Genomic DNA, 19,517 nt, shown 5'->3' with positions numbered 1-19,517 from the left:
CCATTTGCAAAGTGTTCCTGAACGCCAGCCAAGTGATTCAACAGCTCTTTATCTGAGCCCTGTAAATGATGCAATTTTTGGGGGGGAACATGACAGTTGAAGAGAGTTGTGACTCACCAAGATGCGAGTAACAGAAACAAAGCCGTACCCTGTCCCAGGAAGCTTGCAGCAATACTCACCCACTTGCATAAGGAAAACATTAAGACAAGAAAAGGTCAAAAGGGCGTTCCCATTCACCATTATTAGGAGTACGTTATCGGCTCTGAGCAATCCCAAGACCCGTGCCCCATTCAGCAACACTTGCACAGAAGAGCCCTTATGTCTTACAGTCTAGACTCCTACACCCAGAGTAAACCACTTCCCTCAGGATTACACTAGGCCCTATCAACAAAAGGGAACTTCTGCCATGAAAGGGAACCAAGGGGGGAACAGAACAACCTACCACCTAAAAGATCTTCACTGTTGCTTTATTTTTGTTTGGTGAATTTTAACCATAATCCTCAACCATACAAGAAAATAAGACCTGAAGTCCCCGTTAACACCCCACCAGGTAGAACTGTAGGGTGACTCCAGACCAAAGCAGCTTAGGGTAGAGCTCCAGCAGCACCACAGCAGCATCCCAGCTCTCAGATGCAATGGATTCAGTGATTCCAGATTTTAAAGAAAACACACTGGTTTTTAAAAAGCTTGAAACACTGTTCTGACTGAAACTAGCAGCAGCACATGCTTCTCTCAGGCTCAAGGGGATACCTAAGCAGCTTGCTTCGCCTCCTCCCAAAGATCCCTATTCTTCCCCACTAAGCAAGTCTCGGCAGCAGCTCACTCGCAGCAGTTCCTCATGCACAAGCCAGGAGCAACACCATGCAGGTGTCTGGCTCCATGGCAGAGCCTTGGGTCAGCAGTCAGTTGTGCTGGGAGCCGTCAGAGCAGATCCCCTGCAGCCAGAGGAGCCGTCCCACAGCGCTGGCAGTCCCCAAAGCACCTCCTACCTGCCAAGCAGTACCTTCACCTCCACCCCGGCACCCGTCCAGAGAGAGCGGTGATAACCATTCCAGCTCTAATTACATAAAGGAAGCTTTTCACATCAGCTGAACGGTAATATCTCACTAATCAAAGATCATGATTAATCTAATACAGAGAAAAATATGGGTGATTGCATGCTAGTAAAGAATATAACGTGAGAAAACTCGAAGCAATCCTATCACTGTGTGTCCAGAAAGGAAGAACCTAACCAAGTTATTTTAACCTGCGACCTAAATGTTTATTCAGAAGCATTTCAGATGAAAGCATGGTCAAAAATTCCGTAATACAGACAAAAGACACAATGTGTAAATACAAGAGTCTGGGCCTAGCTCCTAGGGACCTTCACGTGCATTCAACAGCTTTGTCCAACAGACAGGGAAAAGAATAGAAGCTGTAAAACAAAGTCTTAATTGCTGCACTGTAATTTAGTGATACTGAGTCTCAACACCTGCACAATATTTCTGCTCATTAAAATCCAAAATTACTTCCAAGAAGAGATAAAAGGAAGCAAAAATAATAAAACTGCAGCTGCGGCCAAGCAGTAAGCTGGGCATTAACCAGATCTGATGGGACTACATGGTAGTGGCCCAGCTCCCTACAGAGCTTTTTAAAAAAAATAATAAAATAAAAAATAAATTAGAAGTTTCCTTTGACAAGCATATAAGAGCCCTTCTGTAAGCCAGGAAGTGAAATAAGCAACATCTGACATCAACCTCCTAGAACAGACCATATAAAATGTAATGTGAAATCTCAATCACCTGTCTCAACAAGCACAGCTTTTCAGGCCAAATGCCGCTCTAGTGAAAAAAGTTTACATATTTTGCAGGTCTGTTTAAAAGTGACTTTTCAAAAAGTCAAAACAACCCTTAAATTAATGTCTTTGATTTGAAGGTTCATTGAACAAACAGAACTAAACAGTTCATGTTGTCCTGAGCAATTATTTACAGGTGAAGAAAAATAGCAGCTTCACCTTCATAAACAAAACGGCATGGCTCAAGTCTTGAGCAGAGCACAGTGTGCTATGCGAGCCATTAGACCAGACTGAAAACCTCACTTCTTTTTCTACTTACTCTACTAAGCATTGCAGCAGGACTACTGCATATAAAGGAAGAACATTTTGGAACAGCTCAGCATTGAATTCCACTTGATCACAGTCCAAAAACAAAAACAACAACCTGTCATTGATCATTTGCAGGTTACTGCCATCTTCATTCAAGGTTTTCAGTAACTGTATGCCCACTGTGGGAGAAAACATACCATGATACATTGCATCAGTACAGGCAGACTAAGCACATATCAGCAATGAATGCAAAATTAGGCTTTCAAACCAGGACTGCACAGAAGATTATAAGCCTTTGATCTATTCCCATGCTATTGCAATCAGCCGTATTAAACAAGCCCCAAGACAAAATCCAGTAAATAGGAGATGGCTCAGTTCGACCTAAAAACTGCCAGCTATTCCTCTTTCCTGCCTTAGATACCAGCATTAATACAAAATAAATGGATGCTGATAAAAAAAAAAATGAATAAAGCCATCACGATTTCTACCAAAATCTTTTCCAGCGAGCGACAAAAAACACAAGAGGTGTGTGTGCACTCAAGCTCCATTTTCTTAGAACCATTTTAACAAACCCACAATCACAGAGGTGACATCAGTTCAGGCTCTGCCAAACTGCAAAGAGAATTTATAGGCAAACCTGCAGCAATACATTTAGAGCAACACTATCAAAGGAGATGGTTTTTAACTTTTGCCACAAATGGGAAGTAAAAGCGGTTTCCGTTGTCAGAAAGATATTCGTTTTTCTTTATGTATTTACAGTATGTGACCTTACAGTGATGGATTATTATTCTTTTATCCTGGTGGTTTCCCAATATCCTACAGTTGCTCTCTGGTAGGCTCTGCAGTGAAAGCTTTTCACGTTACTCACAAGCACTTGGAACTTCATTCCTTTCTATACTGGCTACATAAGGCTTCCCCAAATGAAAAACCTCCTTCTGAGCGCCCACATTAAAACTGCAGGTTTTTTAACACCTATTTCCTTGTTTAATAGAGGAAACATTTAGCATTGAGCAAAACAGAACAGAACCTTACTTTATATCTCTTGCAGCACGTTTAACTTTTATATAAACTTCCTAGGCAGTCAAAGCCATACAGAAGCCTGTAACACGTGCAATATGGCCTCGCTCAACAAAGTCTCTCTTCTGGATGAGATCCCTCATTACTAACCTTCCGTAGGCACGCAGGTATGGGGACAGCTAGAAACAAACCTCCCTGTTCTTTTCAAGTCTGACAGATACCAAGGGATCTGCACTAAGAGACTGAAATAATTGCTGAAGAAATTTTAAGGATTCTGCCCACAAGGAAGCAGAACATTTAAAGTCGTGTCAGCCAGACAAATGCTACCCTTGGAAGAGCTATACAAGCCACAACAAAGAGTTCCCAAAATTAATAATGAAGTGACAGGGATGCGTTTTGTTTCCACTCTGCAAACATTTCACCAAAGGTGTTTTCACGCTTATTAAAATTAGCACAAAATGCAAAACCTGTTAATCCACACACAGTGCAATAGGAGCGCTGGAACAGACTCCACAACATGTTAATCAGTTTAAGACATCTCCCCGCCATCGTTTTACAGAGGAACAAGTTACATGGAAAGATTTTTAAATCTTCCAGTACGTGCACAAGTTCAAGCTGCCGCTGAGAGAAGCAGCTACAGAATAAGAATGAATAATTACCACAGATTATAGCTGCTCAAAAGCAGAAGATAGTTAGCAAGATCTTCTCTGAATGATTGATGCTCTGAAAAAACAATCCTGTACGAGGTAATATAATGAAAAAGAAAAGCTACTACATGAAAAATAGGGCAAACACTACAATGTTATATGTCCTTCACTGCCTGTGATAATGGAGTGCTGAATCATTACAGCCATTTGGGCCAGCCTGCCCCACACTAATGCCCAGCTGGCTAAACATTTCGATCTCAGTACCAAGATGCAGACACATTGTGCCCCAAGTGACACAGTGCTCACGACCACATTCTCTTTTCAGCATATTTCCAGAGTTGGGAGCTCCAAATTGAGACCTCAGTGAGCTCTAAGATGTGCTACAGCTGAGCAGGTTCTCACCTGGTGTCTTCCCAGCCTTTAAAGCTCATGCTGGAAACAGTGAGATCAGGTTTACGCAATGCTACCCCCGAGCTAATAAAGCCCTGCTTGGTCCTAAAGGAAATACTGAAGGAAGACAAATATTTTACCACTGTTGCAGACAAAGAGCTCCCTTCTAGAGCTACCCAGTTTCACTCAGCACAGCCATCCTGTTTAACTTCTTTTGGCAAGACATGGGGCTAGGGGAGTGGGAAGGGAAGCTCAAGTAAGGAAACGCAGAGATGACCTCTAGTACTGCCCTCACTGCTGGGCCAACAAGCATTTCAGTTGTGCCCAGGGCAAGCTGTGCACTCAAATTTAGATGTATCATTTGTTCTATCATGTATGATCAGAATAATCCAATACTTAAAAATGATTACAATACTTAAAAATGATAATTACAGTGCAGTTCAAGACTGATGTCAGTGAAGTACCTCAAACTGTGACGTACTAGAAACCACAAGGCTTTTTTTGCTGTAAACTGAAGGGGCACGCACTTTCAAACTGGGCATCTGGGAAGAAGTTTTATACACATTTTAGTATCTGGAGCTATTTTACAGAGCTCAGCACCAGAGCTCTCCAAATTATAGCTCACAAATAGCTGTAGCATGCAAACTATATATAAAAAAAGCCTAGACTAAGTCAAATGTTCTCGCTACGTCATTTCTGACAGATGCACATATATTAATGAGAGCAAAGCTCTGAAGGCTTGTAGGCTTGGCAGAGCAGCAGGACAAAGTGTTTTAATATTCTCTGTCAACCCTGGTTATTAGCGAGAGCTGTACAACACAACTTTGTTCTATCTCCAGTTGTTTATAAAACTTTGGTAAATTAACTGGCATGGGAAGCTTAATAAGCATCTGTAAATATTTGGGTCACTGAAGCTTAATGTTTCCTTACTGGCTAGGACGCGGCTTCGTTTCGCGTTTATCCTTGGACCCAGCTGCTCATCCCATTCTGGGCTAACGACTGTCTCCTGGGTTACTCAGCCCTGTAGCTCGAATGGTAGCAGTAACAGAAGCACAGGACTCAAGTTTTATAGAAGGTGTATAGTAAGGGATAGTCACAAAGGAAAATTGCACGCTTAGTTTACATCTCTCTGGATGCTTCCCCTCCCTACTGAAGACTACTATTTTATTTATACTGAGTATGTGAGAAGTGAGCTGTTAATCTGGTACCACCTATGGATGTACACATGTCAAGTCACATTCAGATGGCCTAAATTCTCAAGTTTCCTTGTGACTGGCTTGGAACAGCGTAGCTCAACCCCTTAACTGGGTTGGTATGCTGCCAGTAAGAGGTTGTAGCTCTTCCCTGATGATCTTTTTACTGTTCTGAACCTACTGGCAACCTACAAATGATTATAAATGCCTGTGAATTATGATACATCCTTAATTATGTTATCATGCACTATTTTCAGTGAAAATTATGTCTCATTGAACACCCTTAGAATAATTAAAAGCACACTAATAACATCTACTAAAGCACCTGGAAATTTCAATTAGCATGCTTAGCCATGTTCAGCTTCTAAAACAGATTTCTTTTAAGTTTCCCTTTTTCTCTCCCTCCAGGCTCTGAAGCATCTGATCAGAAGTTTCAGTGTTCTGTTATGTTTCAAGTAAATAGCCTTTGTATAGTAAGAGGCACTGGTACATTGTATTAGTCTTACTGGAAAATGCAAATAGATGATGTTCAAAGTTCCACTCCAGAAAAAAGGTTGTTTTTTTTCTCGCTTGGTAGGGAAGAATTTAATCACTCCATATTCTATTTAAATCCCCACATGCTACTAACCAATATTTTGCCTTTTGTCTGGTTAGCTAGAGCTAAATACAATAAGTTACGGCATAGACTGTTTTTGGATTTAAATAGATCAAAATAATTTGCTCTCCTTGGCCTACAATATTACAGAAAACAAACAGTCAACAAGCAAAGAAACCTAAGGAAGTGTTTACCAGTTGGTAGTATCTTCTTGCAGTCTTAACAGAGAACTCTCCTTCCTCAGATTACCGATGCAGCAGCTTCTCTTCAGAATCTGAACAAACAGAAGAATTCCATTAAAATGAAACAATACACAGCATTTCAGTTACATCAGCCAGTGCCAGTGGTAAATCAGTGTTAGACCTGTGGTGCCAAGGAGCCAACGTGCTTTAGGGATCCAAATAAAACAAACACTTGTGATTTTATGAATCTGACAGTACAAGCAAATAAAGAGGCATCCTTACAAACTGTTCTGTGAGTCAGTAAGGCAATTAGCTATCCATGATCACAAGCATCAGAAATAGAGTATTACATCTCAGCACTACGGAGCCAAGTTACATTTCATTGCAGCAGAGAAAAAGGAAGTCTCTATGGACACTGACATATACATATATATATATAGAGAGAGAGAGTGCATACTGGGGGAAATGCTTTGTTGCTACAGTCAGTTCTCATCATTTAAAGACAGCTGAGGTCAATGACAGCTTACACCTTTCTGAACTTACTAAGATTACTTACATTTGCCGCTTCAAAATTAAGTTTCTGGTTTAGAAACTTAAGACTCTTACCGTGCAATTGAACATTTCCTATGGAAATGTTCCACTGAGATCTACTGCAAGCACTCCAGGTGTCTTTCTGTTTATTTGGAGAAGGTTTACACAACAACTAACACCTACCTTTTTTAGTGCAGTAACTGGGTGATGAACTAGCCAAACTAATGCCTTTGTGTTAGGGTATTACATAAACCTGTCCCATGGGGTGGGGGGGTGGCAGGCTTATCTCTCAGGGATTTCAGCTAATTTACCTATAGTTGAGGGGTGTCACTTCACCTGCCTCCAGTAAAGCCAGGGGAGCTCCTACTGCAGGCATTGCTCCTGGTACCAGAATCTACCCTGCAGATACTTCACATCTCAAGGGTTCTTTTAAAGACTGATCCTCCCATTTGATCCTACAGTTCTCTTTGTTTCAGTAGAGAAGTCAAACCATTCCTGCAATGCATCTCATATTAGAGATTGTTTTAGAAATATAAAATACCTGTCACATTAATGACATCTGCAGATCCAGCTGAAGAGACATGAAATATTCAGTGATAATTTGTACTACTTCAGCTCCTTTTACCTTAGATAATCCTGATTAACGAGCATTTAATAGCAAACTATGCTGCTTCGCTGTGAAATTTCTAATCAGAAAACATCGTACTACTGATTTGTCCCAGCTCAGGAAGGAGGAAGGGAAAGGGAAGGGCTCTGCAGTATTGGGGCTGGCGGATTATTTGAGTTTTCTGAAAGCTATCATCAGAAGTTACTATCCATTCCCTCCTCCCCTTCCCACCAAAGAGCACTGAAACCCAAACAGCACAGCTAGGAGGAGAAGGCAAGGACTCTAAAGATTAGTAGGGGTCACTATCTAAAATTTAACTGATAAATAAAATAAATTTGTTCTATTTGCGGTCACACTGAAACAAAGTCTTTTGCTACACATAGTTCAAAAGTAAAAAAAAAAAAAAAAAAAAAACACAAAAAAACACACACAAAAAAACCACTGTTAATCAATGATAAGTTTTGCTAGTTTGTGCGCACATACAATGAGCGGTACCTGGCCAGTTATCACCTGCCCCCCCTCTCAGCACTGTTGTATGAAGTACTGATTTGTCCCCCTGAGGAAGCAGAAATCCAAGAAACATCATTGACACCTTACTCGTTTTGTTAAACCACAGGCTTTGTTTCAACAATTGTTCTAGCATATTTCAGGCATGGCTCCTGCCAAGGAGCTCTCTAAAGTTAACAACTCCTGACAATTCAGTTAAACCCCCCTGATGGAAGCCGTAAGGTCTTATACTCACATGTAGCTCAGCATATTGCTGTCTTCAGCCCTGACAACTGGATTTGAAAGATCTCGGGGCTGTGACCACTTATGCAATTGCAACATGCGTAATTTCCTTCAACACTCAACAAATACTTGGATCCTACTGCTACACTGTAGTAGAAAACGCTTCCTATTCAGTATTAGAGAACAGATTTTTTTTTCAAGCATGACTGCTGACTTCATTAAACAGAAAACTTGGGTTACACTTCCACTGGACCAACTCACATCGCCAGCTTTGTGTGTTCAAACCTCGTCATAACTACATTAAGTAGCACGAGGATTTTGTCTTACTAAAAGCTGTATCTAACCCAGTATGGAGATCCTCCTGCCCCATGCTACCCCAGCACTGCTCTCCCCCTGCTCAGCGCTCCCCATGCTGCAGCTTCCCCCTAACACCTCATTCCTGTGTGCTGGCCATTCAGCCCAGGAGTTACAGCTCCAGAGCAACTCCAGATGGTAAAAGTCAACGTAGTAGAAGAGCAACAGGTACAGGGGAGCAGAGAAATCATGGCAACATCCACTCCCAGAGGAACTCTGATCTGCTGGTGCTGAGCAAAGAATTAAGCCTGGTGCAACATGAGGAACTGTCGAGGAAAGGCACTGCTGAAGATTTGGTCCCTACAGAAATTTGTAAAAAAAAATGAAATAAGAAAATAATAATCGAGCTTTCAAAGTAACTACCCCTTATATCCTTTTATATGGTCTAGATAATCTGTTTCCATTGATAAAACCTGTCAAGAGCTTGTAACCTATGATGTAAACGACAACACTGAAGAATTAAGCAGCTGCCAGTTCAGCTCATAGCTTTCTGTCAGTATTCATTCAAAAAATAATTTTATTTCAATAGACCTCTGTGAAGCAAATTAACACTGTCTCTTTGACAGGCTAATTAGAATAGCTGGTAAACAACAGCAGAACACGCTTATTCTCAGAAGACATCCTTGCTTGCCCTCCGCATACCGCCCTGGCATGGCTTTGTAAGGACAAATCCAAAAGAAGGAAGCAGACAATAAACCTACCTGTCTCTGGCAAATTAGGGAGACCTCACCCGTTTACTTCAACCCTCACACCTCACCTATTCATTTAGGAGACCATCCCTTACCTTAGTTTTGTCACTGAAGGGGAAGGTGGAATTCAGCTCCCCAGCACAGTGCCCCATTAAATCTAGCTCTCCATACAAAACTCATGCTCATGAAAATTATTAACCATAAAGGTGCAAAGAGTCTTCCATGAGTCGCATGGTGTTTGTTTTGCTCTGGTGTACGTGTTTCAACAGGCACAACCTCAGCCAACACCTCCCAAGCCTCCACATGTTGCCCTTATGTGAGCTATGAGAACCCGCTGCCATTAAAGGCTGCATCCTCCACAGAAAATAGGAAAGCCAGTAACAGGAGGTAATGCATTTTACTGAAAAAAAAATCAAAAAAAAAATCAGAGTATTCCACGCTATAAAGTTTGCTGAAATATTGTGGCAAAACAGCCCTTATTGCCAGATACAGCAGTTTCTAGGCAGGGGTTGAAGTCACCTCAAGAGGTTTTTCAGGCTTTGCCAGTGTAAAAGCAAGAGCCTGCTCACAGGACAAACACAGGCCAGGTAACAGGGATTGCTTGGAAGGAAAATGAAGTCAAAGTGTTTCCTTTAACTCAGCACAAACCATCAGCTGCCAACCCAACAGCCTCCAATGCTCTGTCTTGCTCGCTAGGACACTGGCCTCACAGACACCACCAGGGTGAGGGCCTGGGGCAGCCTTAGCTGCCATTTCCTCTGTGATCCCTAACTTGGACAGGCAAAATTTACATCTCTGTGGGCTTTCAAACAACTTGACAGGGTAGGTAATTGTAACTAAAAGCTCTGCCTGGCTCCTATGTATAGGAATATTGCGAGCAGCCCTGAGGAGAAAGGCCTGAGGGTTGATGAGAAGCTCAACATGAGCTCTGGGGAGACCTTACAGCGCCCTTCAGGAACCTAAAGGTGGCCTACAGGAGAAGTGGGGAGGGACTCTGTCAGGGAGTGTAGTGATAGAACAAGGGGGAATGGCTTTAAACTAAAAGAGAGGAGGTTTGGATTAGATATAAGGAAGAAATTCTTCCCTCAGAGGGTGGTGAGGCCCTGGCACAGGCTGCCCAGAGAAGCTGTGGGTGCCCCATCCCTGGAGGTGCTCAAGGCCAGGCTGGATGGGGCTTTGGGCAACCTGGGCTGGTGGGAGGTGTCCCTGCCCAGGACAGGGGGTTGGAACCAGATGGGCTTTAAGGTCCCTTCCAACCCAAGCTACTCTAGGATTCCATAAATAACTCCATCTGGCATCAACCTGTATACCCAACACTGTTGCAGAGACATGAACCGCATTTAAAATCACGTGTTAGACACATCATTATCTGTGCTCGACTTTGCTTAGCCCAAAACACAGAAAGTGGAGAAGACAGCAAAGGAATTTGAGGCAATGCACCCTCCCCAACATGGATCACAACAGACTGTGAGTGACAACAACCCATCAGCAGGTTAATGTATATATGTAAGGTTCAATATAGAAAGATGGGTTAGAAAATCCCTATAAAGATCCTTAAGGATAACTAAGTGTCAGAAGGCTTCTGGTAGTTTATAAAGAATTCTGTTGCCAACCATAAGACAGCAGGCGAACTGAGCAGTCAAAATAACCCCTGCAGAGCTTCTGACAGACTGCTTGCTCTTCATAGTATGGCAGCTATGAAAAAAGATCCAGTCCCCTATAAAAGCAGGAAAACCAATAAACGCTAGCATTCCTATAGATAGTTTCCACAGAAAACAAAACTTGGTTGAAAGCTTCCATCACTCACCAGAATGATGCAAAGTTATTTTTTCCTTGCCAACTTACAGTGCCAAAACTTCAATTTCCAGTTGGAAGAAGAAACTGTTCTGTGACTTGAGGAATTGCTGGTCAGAGAGCTATTAACATATCCCCAGTAGTTCCCTTCTACACAGCTGAAAAAGTAAGTTCTCATTTCTTTATTTTCAGGAGAGTAATGAAGCTGTTTAGGATCAAAAGAAACAATACTACAACTCAATAGTCTGAGCTTCAGCTGCAAATCACTCAGTTAATAATGATGATGCTCCAGTGCATAACAAAGATTAAACGAGTTGTTTCCAAAACACAGTCCAGCTCTGCTTCCTCAGAGCTCCATAGCACTCGAGAGGTGCTCTGACCGTTGTCAATTGCTAATTTTCTTTATTTACCAGACTTAGATATTTGATGATACTCTTTACATGTTTGAGTGGGAAGGCACTGCAACATCCACGTACCAGAAGTTAATTCTGTGTGTAAAGTGAGGATTGTTCAGTTAAATTAAGAGTTGCAGAGATGGAAACAGAAAGCACTCACACATAACCTTTCCTTGTCCCCACAGCAAGTGTTTGGCATGGGTTTAAAGTACTACCAGTCCAACGCAATGCATTAGCTGAAGTATAGTTTACCAAACAAAACACTGACCGGCTTTTCTCTGTGAATTACTCCAAAGTCATAGAAAGGATTTCCAATTGTAAGTGCTTTTCTCCTTTTGGTGCTGTATCTCACCATCAAACACCAGACCTGACATTCTGAGCTCACAGCTGCATGGCTTAGACACCGTCCTTTAAAACACAGATTCTCAGAATAACCTGAAGTATTACAGAGGGTCTAAATCTGGGAATACTGCCTTTACCAGCTTTACCATAAAAAGCTCAAGGCAAACTCATGGGGAAAAGCTCAAGATGCAGGAGAGCTCATTCACACTTCATCAGCTTTGGTTACCATCAGACCATCCATCCATCTTCCAGCCTGAATTCACTCAACTCATTGGAGCTCAGGAACCTGTGCCTACATTTACCATAAACACAGCAGCAGAAACACCGCAGATCTTGCATTTAACATAAAACTGAAACCGCTAACAACAGATCTCTTTAACCATACAACGAGCATATTTCTTTATTTAAAAGAAATGTGGAACTGGAAGTACAGCTGTACTGATAGGAATCGTTTGAATATTCAAACATGAGACAGAGAATTTAACTATGGGCAGCCAGAATATATCTGAGGCAGGACTTGAGAAAAACACAAACATAACCAGTATTTTATTCAGTTCCTCTTTAAAATAGTTATTCATATAGTAAGGAGGTCAGCTCCTTCGAGTGGCTCAGCTCTGGGGTGAGCAGGCAGGACACAGATGAAGCATTCCCCAGCTTAGTAATGAAACAGGTTTTCATAGCAGGATGAAAACGGCAGGTCCACAGTTACACAGACTGAAGCAGGAGCAATCCTATTACTGGTGAGAGGATGCTCCTGATACAAGGCAAGAAAGAGAATATAGGAAGAGAGAACTTCGAAAATTTCTTCATCTTGAAGCACAGGCATCCCATCTTTTGACCTGAAATCTCAAGTTAATATTTTCTCCTTAATTATACTACACCTGGCCATGAGACTGAACAAAATATATTGTTAAAACTTGGAATTAACCTACAGGATGCACACAGGACCAGTCCTAATTGGTCTACTCTTTAGAGAGGTGGAATAAAGGAAGGTCTGTGTGACACAAAACAGCAGACCAGCAGTTGGCATTGACTCTAATGGTTAACGATAAATACCCTACAAGAACTCTTCCTAAGTAAGGCTCATAGCAAGAGGATAGCAGTTGCACATCCAGGCTCCAAGAACAGTTTCAGTTTTCCAGTGGACAAAGAGCTACTGTTAGCAAAGATTAGAACTGAGCCATTTCCCATGCCATAAAAATACCTTCTCACCAGGTTGTACTGCGCTGAGCCTTCTCTAGACCCACCCCTTAAACCTCTATTTGCAAAGTGCCCCAGCTCCCGCCAGGACAGGCACCAGCCAGGCTCACACAGGCGCTGAACTCCCCAAACAGATCAGAGGTTGGTTTCCCAACTATGCAGAAGAGCCTGCTTCTTTTGCATTAGGTGCAATTTAAATGCTCTTACTACTGAAACCAGGTAGCAGGGAAGGTGTACAAAGCCCTTGATCTAGGTATCTGGTCAATATAGCTTTTTTTTTTTCCTGTTTCCTAATCAGTTGGATTTAGACAAGCTTGTTATCTAGTCTACAGGTATTACTTCAAGCCCTTAGCCTTGTTTACAAGACCTAACTTAATCTCATGTTTAAGTATCCTGAACTCTTCGCTTAGATGGCCTGAATGATCTTTTTAGGGCCCAAATATTTACCATTTGCTCTCTCAGATACTGCAGTGCTTCAGACCTCGAGTAGGAAGTCTCACCCTCGGAGGACTGTTTGCACGCTGCCTCAGCTCTTACATCCGCTTCTCACCAGAGTCATTAGAGGCAACTGGACTCCTATTTCTGCACAGGAAATCTGATGAACTTTAAGCCATTCTTACACTCCCACATCCTCCCAGCACTTCAGTCTGCATCTACAGTACGAGATCTTTGTTGACAACATAGTTGGAAGGGCCATCATCTCCACAGGCTTTGCACCATGCATTCAGCACATGTTACAGGCGAGGTCAATACAGCAGCTCTACATTTTTTCTAAATTGCTTTGTATTTGTGGTGACAAAAGAAGCATTTAACAACAATTGCTATATTTTCCTGCTGAAGTACAACAACACCAACATTCAAACGGTCACATACGTGTTATAGAGGCTAAGACAACGGAATCAGCTCATCCTTTCCAAATCAAAGTATTCTGGAACACCAGACAGGTAGAAAAAAAATCTACTTTTATTTACAGACTGGTTGAACTGCAAAGCATTTTTGCTACTATGAGGCTAGAAATACTTGTTTCAAGATTAACAGCTTCTGGGGTACAGTTTTTCACAGAAAAATGCAGCCAAAAACCTGATGTTAAATACACACATGAAAGAAAGGCCCCGTGGTAGATTAAATTCACATTGTAGAGTCACACCCAGCACAAGTTCTTGTGGATTTTAAGTTGCTGTGTATAACTAAGAGTGCAACAAGAGACAGACATTACAGCTTCACTTCATCTACTTACCAGTAAGTCAGAGTGGATGAAAGCACATGCAACAGAGGTATCATCAGTACAAGCCCTGTACCCACCAGCAGTCATTGACACAAAATTCTAGGACCATGGATTTCAAGAGTAATAGAACAACAGGAATAAATGGTATGAATAAAGCTTAAGTAGACTTGAAATTGAAGTGCCTGCCTTCTGGAGTCTCCAAATTTACATCAGGGACTTCATTTGCAAAGAGCTTTCCAGCCATGTGACAAGCGAGTTGCTCTACAGGTGGAGCACGCTCCCAGCTGCTCCTTCCTGAGCAGCCAGCAGGGCCCTCACCCACCTCATGTGGCCAAAGGACAGGCAGCAACACCATGCAGGAGCCCCACACTCAGTCCTACAGAGGCAGAGAGTCGTGAGCTCTTCTGAAACACAGCATCTGGAAGAGTGTTACCTGCGTTGTGCAACAGGAGCCTGGGAGCAAGCTCCAGCTTGGCAGGAGGTACGAACAAAGTGCGCACACGCAGCGCAGATGCATGCCTTCTAGGAAGAAGCTGGGTCCACTGTGTGGTGCTGCAGTGCTCACCTGCTCCAGGACTGTGATTCAGCGCCTACAGAGCTGCGCAAGGACAATGATTCAGTGCCTACAGGGCGTGTTGGATGGGGTACAGCTGCACTGATGAATTGCACACAACATACGTGTCTGGCTGCTGGCAGGAAAGGGCTACAAACGCACCGTGGAGCACTCAGAGAAGTTATCTGCTACAGCAGGACTGATTAAAGTCTCCTTGCCTTCAGATTCCTTCAAGATTTTCCTTCAGAAATCTTCCATATCATCTATTTTAAAGGAGCTTCAGAGCAAGGGAAGATAGTTAACTGTCACGAGAGACAGGATTTAGCTCAAGGCCTGTCACGCCTAGCATGGGCTAGAACAAACATTACCTACTATGGGATTATTTGCATTGCCATTCATGAACTTAAGCAATTTATCAGGAACATCTCATGTGGCAAAGGCACTGCCAAAGAACCGGGTGATTTATTGGTGCTCCTCTAGCAGAGCTTCCTATAGCAGGAACCTTCCAAACACTGCAGACGTCTCGGCGTATTGGAACACGACAGAAACAAGACCGAGGAAGTGAGACTTACAGAACTATAAATCCCATTAATAAAGATATGCTTGTCACTGTGACTGCACTAGAAAATTACTTTAGCATTATGGCGCTGTCATGAGCACCAGAGAGAAACTAGAACAAGCAAGCTGAGTTTACACAAGCGATGCAAAACCACTTGGCCAATCAAGGGGCTTTTAGTAGCTTTCCTCAGTCTATCTATAAAAATGAACGTGGTGTTACTAAGCCTCTAAAAACCATAAATATTAACCGTATTCAGTGCCTTATCATCAAAATACAGAAGTGGATGTTGGCCTTCTGTGCCTGTATCTCTCATATTTTTGAGGAATTTTGGTTATTTGCTTAAAATTACAAATAGCAGCAAAAATAGCATTACAAATTTGAGCAAGATCTACCAGGTCTGAGAGAACGAAAGCTTTTCACTTGGACATGCTTCAGTCAATGTGTAACCGCAGAGAAAACAGAGGAGTTTCACAGATAATTATTCATCTTGCTCTTATCTTACATTAGAAGGTATTTAGCTACAGGAACTCCATCTAGCACTGCAGTAACACGCATTCAACCCCAGATTTTAGCACAGGCTTCCTATTTGCTTTCAGGTAATTAACACTGCCGTACCTGTTACCTGCAGCGAGGCTGCACATACACCACCAAGCATCACAGGACCTGAGCCAAGCGTGCAGTCTTTGAACTCTGCTACAGGAAGAGATGGCAAAGGTAAAATTGGGTGAATCTGGAAAGAGATAAGTGTAGCAGAGGCTGCTTAGAGACCTTCTGGCAGTCCCTGAGGACACACCATGCCGAGCACACCAGGTAACAGATCTCCCCGCTGCTTCACATCAAGAACACCAGCTGCTGACACAGGGCAGCTCCAAAAATCAGAGTGCAATTATATCTGGCAAAAGTATTCACGTTAAACTCTTGAGCATCAACTGAGAAATAATGGAAGTTGTTTTATTGTTGAAAGCTTAATCGTCTCTTGTCTTACAGGCAGTAAAAAGTTAACTATTTGAGCCAGTCTACTCTAATCCTGGACGTAACAGTAACTTTGCTTCAACATATGAATTAATATTCTACCCCAAAGATGCTTTATTAGTACTATTTCAAAATAAAAATCATGCAAGGCATCCCAAATCACTGGTCAAGTCATCTTTTCACAGAAGTTACAAATAAACATAAATAAAAAAGTGATGAATATATGTCAAATATGATATACATGGAAAAAAGTTTCACCCAGGTCAAACTGCAACATTGGTTGTTTTTGGATTATTAGAGAAGTGTCTTAAAATGTTGGGAAGTATCAGTTTAATGATTTTTAATAAACGAGGACAACTTTTTAAGATCAAAAATGAGTGTAAAAGTACAGTTTTCATTCTACTAGGTGTATTAGCAATACCATATGTATAAATAAATTGCTCCACAGGCAAGCCTTAGATTTCAAGATAAGTTTGTGGTCTCTGTGAAAATGCTGAGCTAGACTGAAGCCATTAACAGGATCCACCAGCTCTGTCCTTTCCTGCCTCCCTGGAACAGGGCCACCAACCTCTTGGCTGGCTCCTGGTCAGCCCCGCGGGCAGAGCCCTGTCCCAGACAGCAGACACCGTGCTTATGGCAGCTGAGAGCACAAGCAGTGAACAAGCTACCAAGCAGTTCCAAAAAACATGACCAGGTTTTCCTCAAGAAGTCAAAGTCAAGAAGGTCAGTCAAAAACTAGGTAGGGAAGAGATGCTTGCTCTGAAGGGTGGTCTCTCTCTCTCTCCATAACCCCAGAGTCCACGCAATTTCTGTATCACCACAAACCCCTGTACACACACACTTACAATTTTGATTACCATAAGAAATTTCACCAATACAAACAGTGTTTTTACAGACATTTAGGGTCTGCCATTGCCCACTCTGCCCACAACACCAACAAGCTGCTTCAACACTACCTTACCCCAAGGATCACTGCTCCAAAGAGGCACTTTGGTGTTGGGTCGAGCTAGCGCAACACCTGCAATGATGGTTTCTGAAATAACTTCCCTACCAGCCACTAACAGCTACCACCCCAAGGAGTGGCTCAACCTTTTTGAGTTGCAACTCTCTCTACTTTGCGTTGTAAGCCCATGCCCTGTAAAGCCAAAGGCAGAACACTTACTTTCTTCTAGACTTTGAGGTCTCTGTTCTACCCTTTCTGAATGCAGCTGTTGTTGGAAAAGGTTTTCAGCCTGGGGTCACAGTACTTAGAGCACCCTGGGCTCCACAAAAGTGTTGTCACACATGCACACACAAGAAACAGAGCTGGAAAATTCCCGGTTTAAACTGAATATTTCAAGCAATCAACATTAATATATTAAAGCCAAGTTGTATGTCCTGGTAAGTGAATATATATATATTTTAAATGCATTTCATATCTTAATTTTAGATGTTTCCAATGAAAACAGAAACAACAACAGACAGAACAACTCTGCCCTTACACAGACGTTACTCCAAATTGCACTCGGCCATATCAGGAACTCCCAGGAGCTGTCAGGGACACACTGGACGAGAGGAGACACCAGCTCGGAGCTTTTATCCGAACTTAGCGCTGCGTTTCATCACAGCTCAGTAGCTCCCCTGAAGGTTGTATTTTTTTTAAATAAAGTGTTTTGAAAGCTTAAGAGTTAGCAATGGTTTTAAGTGATATTATTTGTCATTGTTCACGATTTTGAAGCTGCCAAGAGCAAATTTCAGCTGTCATCAAGCTCCACGGTTACCCTTAACAGGCTCCTCTGATGCGCAGGCATTGTTATCAGAAATATTCATCACTAAGGCATTCACCAGTGTTGCAACAGTTCAAAGACACCACCGTAAACACCGATCCCAGCACACAAATGTGTAGCTTTCAGCCCTGTGTTAAAGGATAAAAACTTATTTCTGCCCTGCTTACTCTTTAAAACGCCTGAGTGGGTATTTTAGGGAAAAAAATGAGTTCTTGTGAAGTAACTGATCTTCAAGACTAGTTGTGCTTTCCAGAATCCTAACCAAGTCTACTCTTATCCACTTACAAAATAAATGCTCCATGAGACTGAAGTCAACACTACTGCAACTCAGAGAAATTGAAACCTGTCCACACTTTTTTTTTTTCCACTTGTGAAGGCAGAGGGCAAGCAGCTCCTGATGCACACTAACAGAACCCCCACAGTAACAAAGTCAACAAAACCCAGTAATTTCCACTCCTGTCACTTGGAAATCAGTGGGCACAAGTCAAACTGCCAAGAAACCCAAGCCACAGGGCTGGCTTTAGTTAGAAGAACTAAAAAACACACACAGCACATCACCAGAACAAATAAAAACCTGTCCCAGGATTATTTGAGGAAAAGCGACCAGGCCAAAATAACACCGTTGTTGGAGAAATCTCGGCCTACTGGAGCTTCACACTTGGTATCGAGGCCTTGACTGGGGTTTCATGGGCAAATCAAACAGTAAATGAAGTCAGCCCACAACTTACCTGAGGTGCTAGGTGAGGAAGAGAAGGCACCTGCAGCTCCCAGTTTTGCTCTTGTAAATCCTTAAACTGGGAACCATTTAAAACATGCAGTTACACAGCTGGATCACATTAAGGTAAGTACAGGCTGGCTTTTTTCGCCTGCTGCTGGTATTTGACTGAAAGGGGAAGTTAAGCCTTGTATCTGCTCCTTCAGTCAAGGTGAACCTGTTTCTGGTTTCAGAGCACTGGTGAAATCGCACTGCCTGTAGCTACACTCAAAGAAATACAGAAAAGTATCCCTTACTGGTAGAAAAGTCTGGCTAGTTAGTTCCTTTCCACAGCAGAAAGGAGATGAAAAAATAATCCAGGAGTGCCACTCTTAGATGCTTTCAACACTGCAGTGGCATACGAACTACAAAAACAATCTTGTATGTATATGAGCGAGCATCCATAAAACCAAAGGGTAAACAAAACATCTCCTTATAGCTTTAGTCTCCCAATGCACACATGAAACCAGTATCTGAAAGCAAACAAACAAAAACCTGCTAGGAATGCACAGAATTCAAAGGCGGCACCAAGGCCCCAAGTAGTCGGTCCCCCCGTTATTCCTGCAGTCACACAGGCAGGGGAGCTGCTTGTGACAATGATCAGAGGATTGGATTCGACTCCCAGCTTTTCTTAAAAGCATTCACTTTCACAGCTCTAATGGGAGGACTGACTTTAAAAGGTATTTGCAAGACTTTCAGTGGTTCCTAGCTTAAAGCTCTGTTATCAGACCCAAAAGTGCCCATTTCCCCTTCCCATGACAAAAAGATCAGTTGGCCAAAATGACCAACTTTTTTTTGTTGTTTAATTAAAAACAAGAAGGATGCTGGAATTGCCTAGGACAGCTCTAGATATTACCCCTTTAAGTCCCCCATGAGAAACGTGTTGGTTTATCCAAGCTGGACCAGTAAGCATCATTGTTGCCTCTACACAAGCCTGATA

General features: G+C 42.4%; 1 protein-coding gene across 1 annotated transcript in view; it reads right to left on the bottom strand.

Annotated features, from left to right (window-relative positions):
- The window catches only part of CYRIB (CYFIP related Rac1 interactor B), a 73,043-nt gene that overhangs the window by 35,778 nt on the left and 17,748 nt on the right, over positions 1–19,517 (bottom strand). Inside the window, 1 exon segment of the mRNA XM_072034311.1 lies at positions 6,120–6,199. Coding sequence (XP_071890412.1) covers positions 6,120–6,199 — 80 coding nt within the window.

The sequence above is a fragment of the Anas platyrhynchos genome, chromosome 2 (genome assembly GCF_047663525.1).
Source record: "Anas platyrhynchos isolate ZD024472 breed Pekin duck chromosome 2, IASCAAS_PekinDuck_T2T, whole genome shotgun sequence".
In the NCBI taxonomy this organism is placed as follows: Eukaryota; Metazoa; Chordata; class Aves; order Anseriformes; family Anatidae; genus Anas; species Anas platyrhynchos.
Note: the sequence above shows the minus strand (reverse complement) of the source record. Positions and strands in the feature narration are given on the sequence as shown.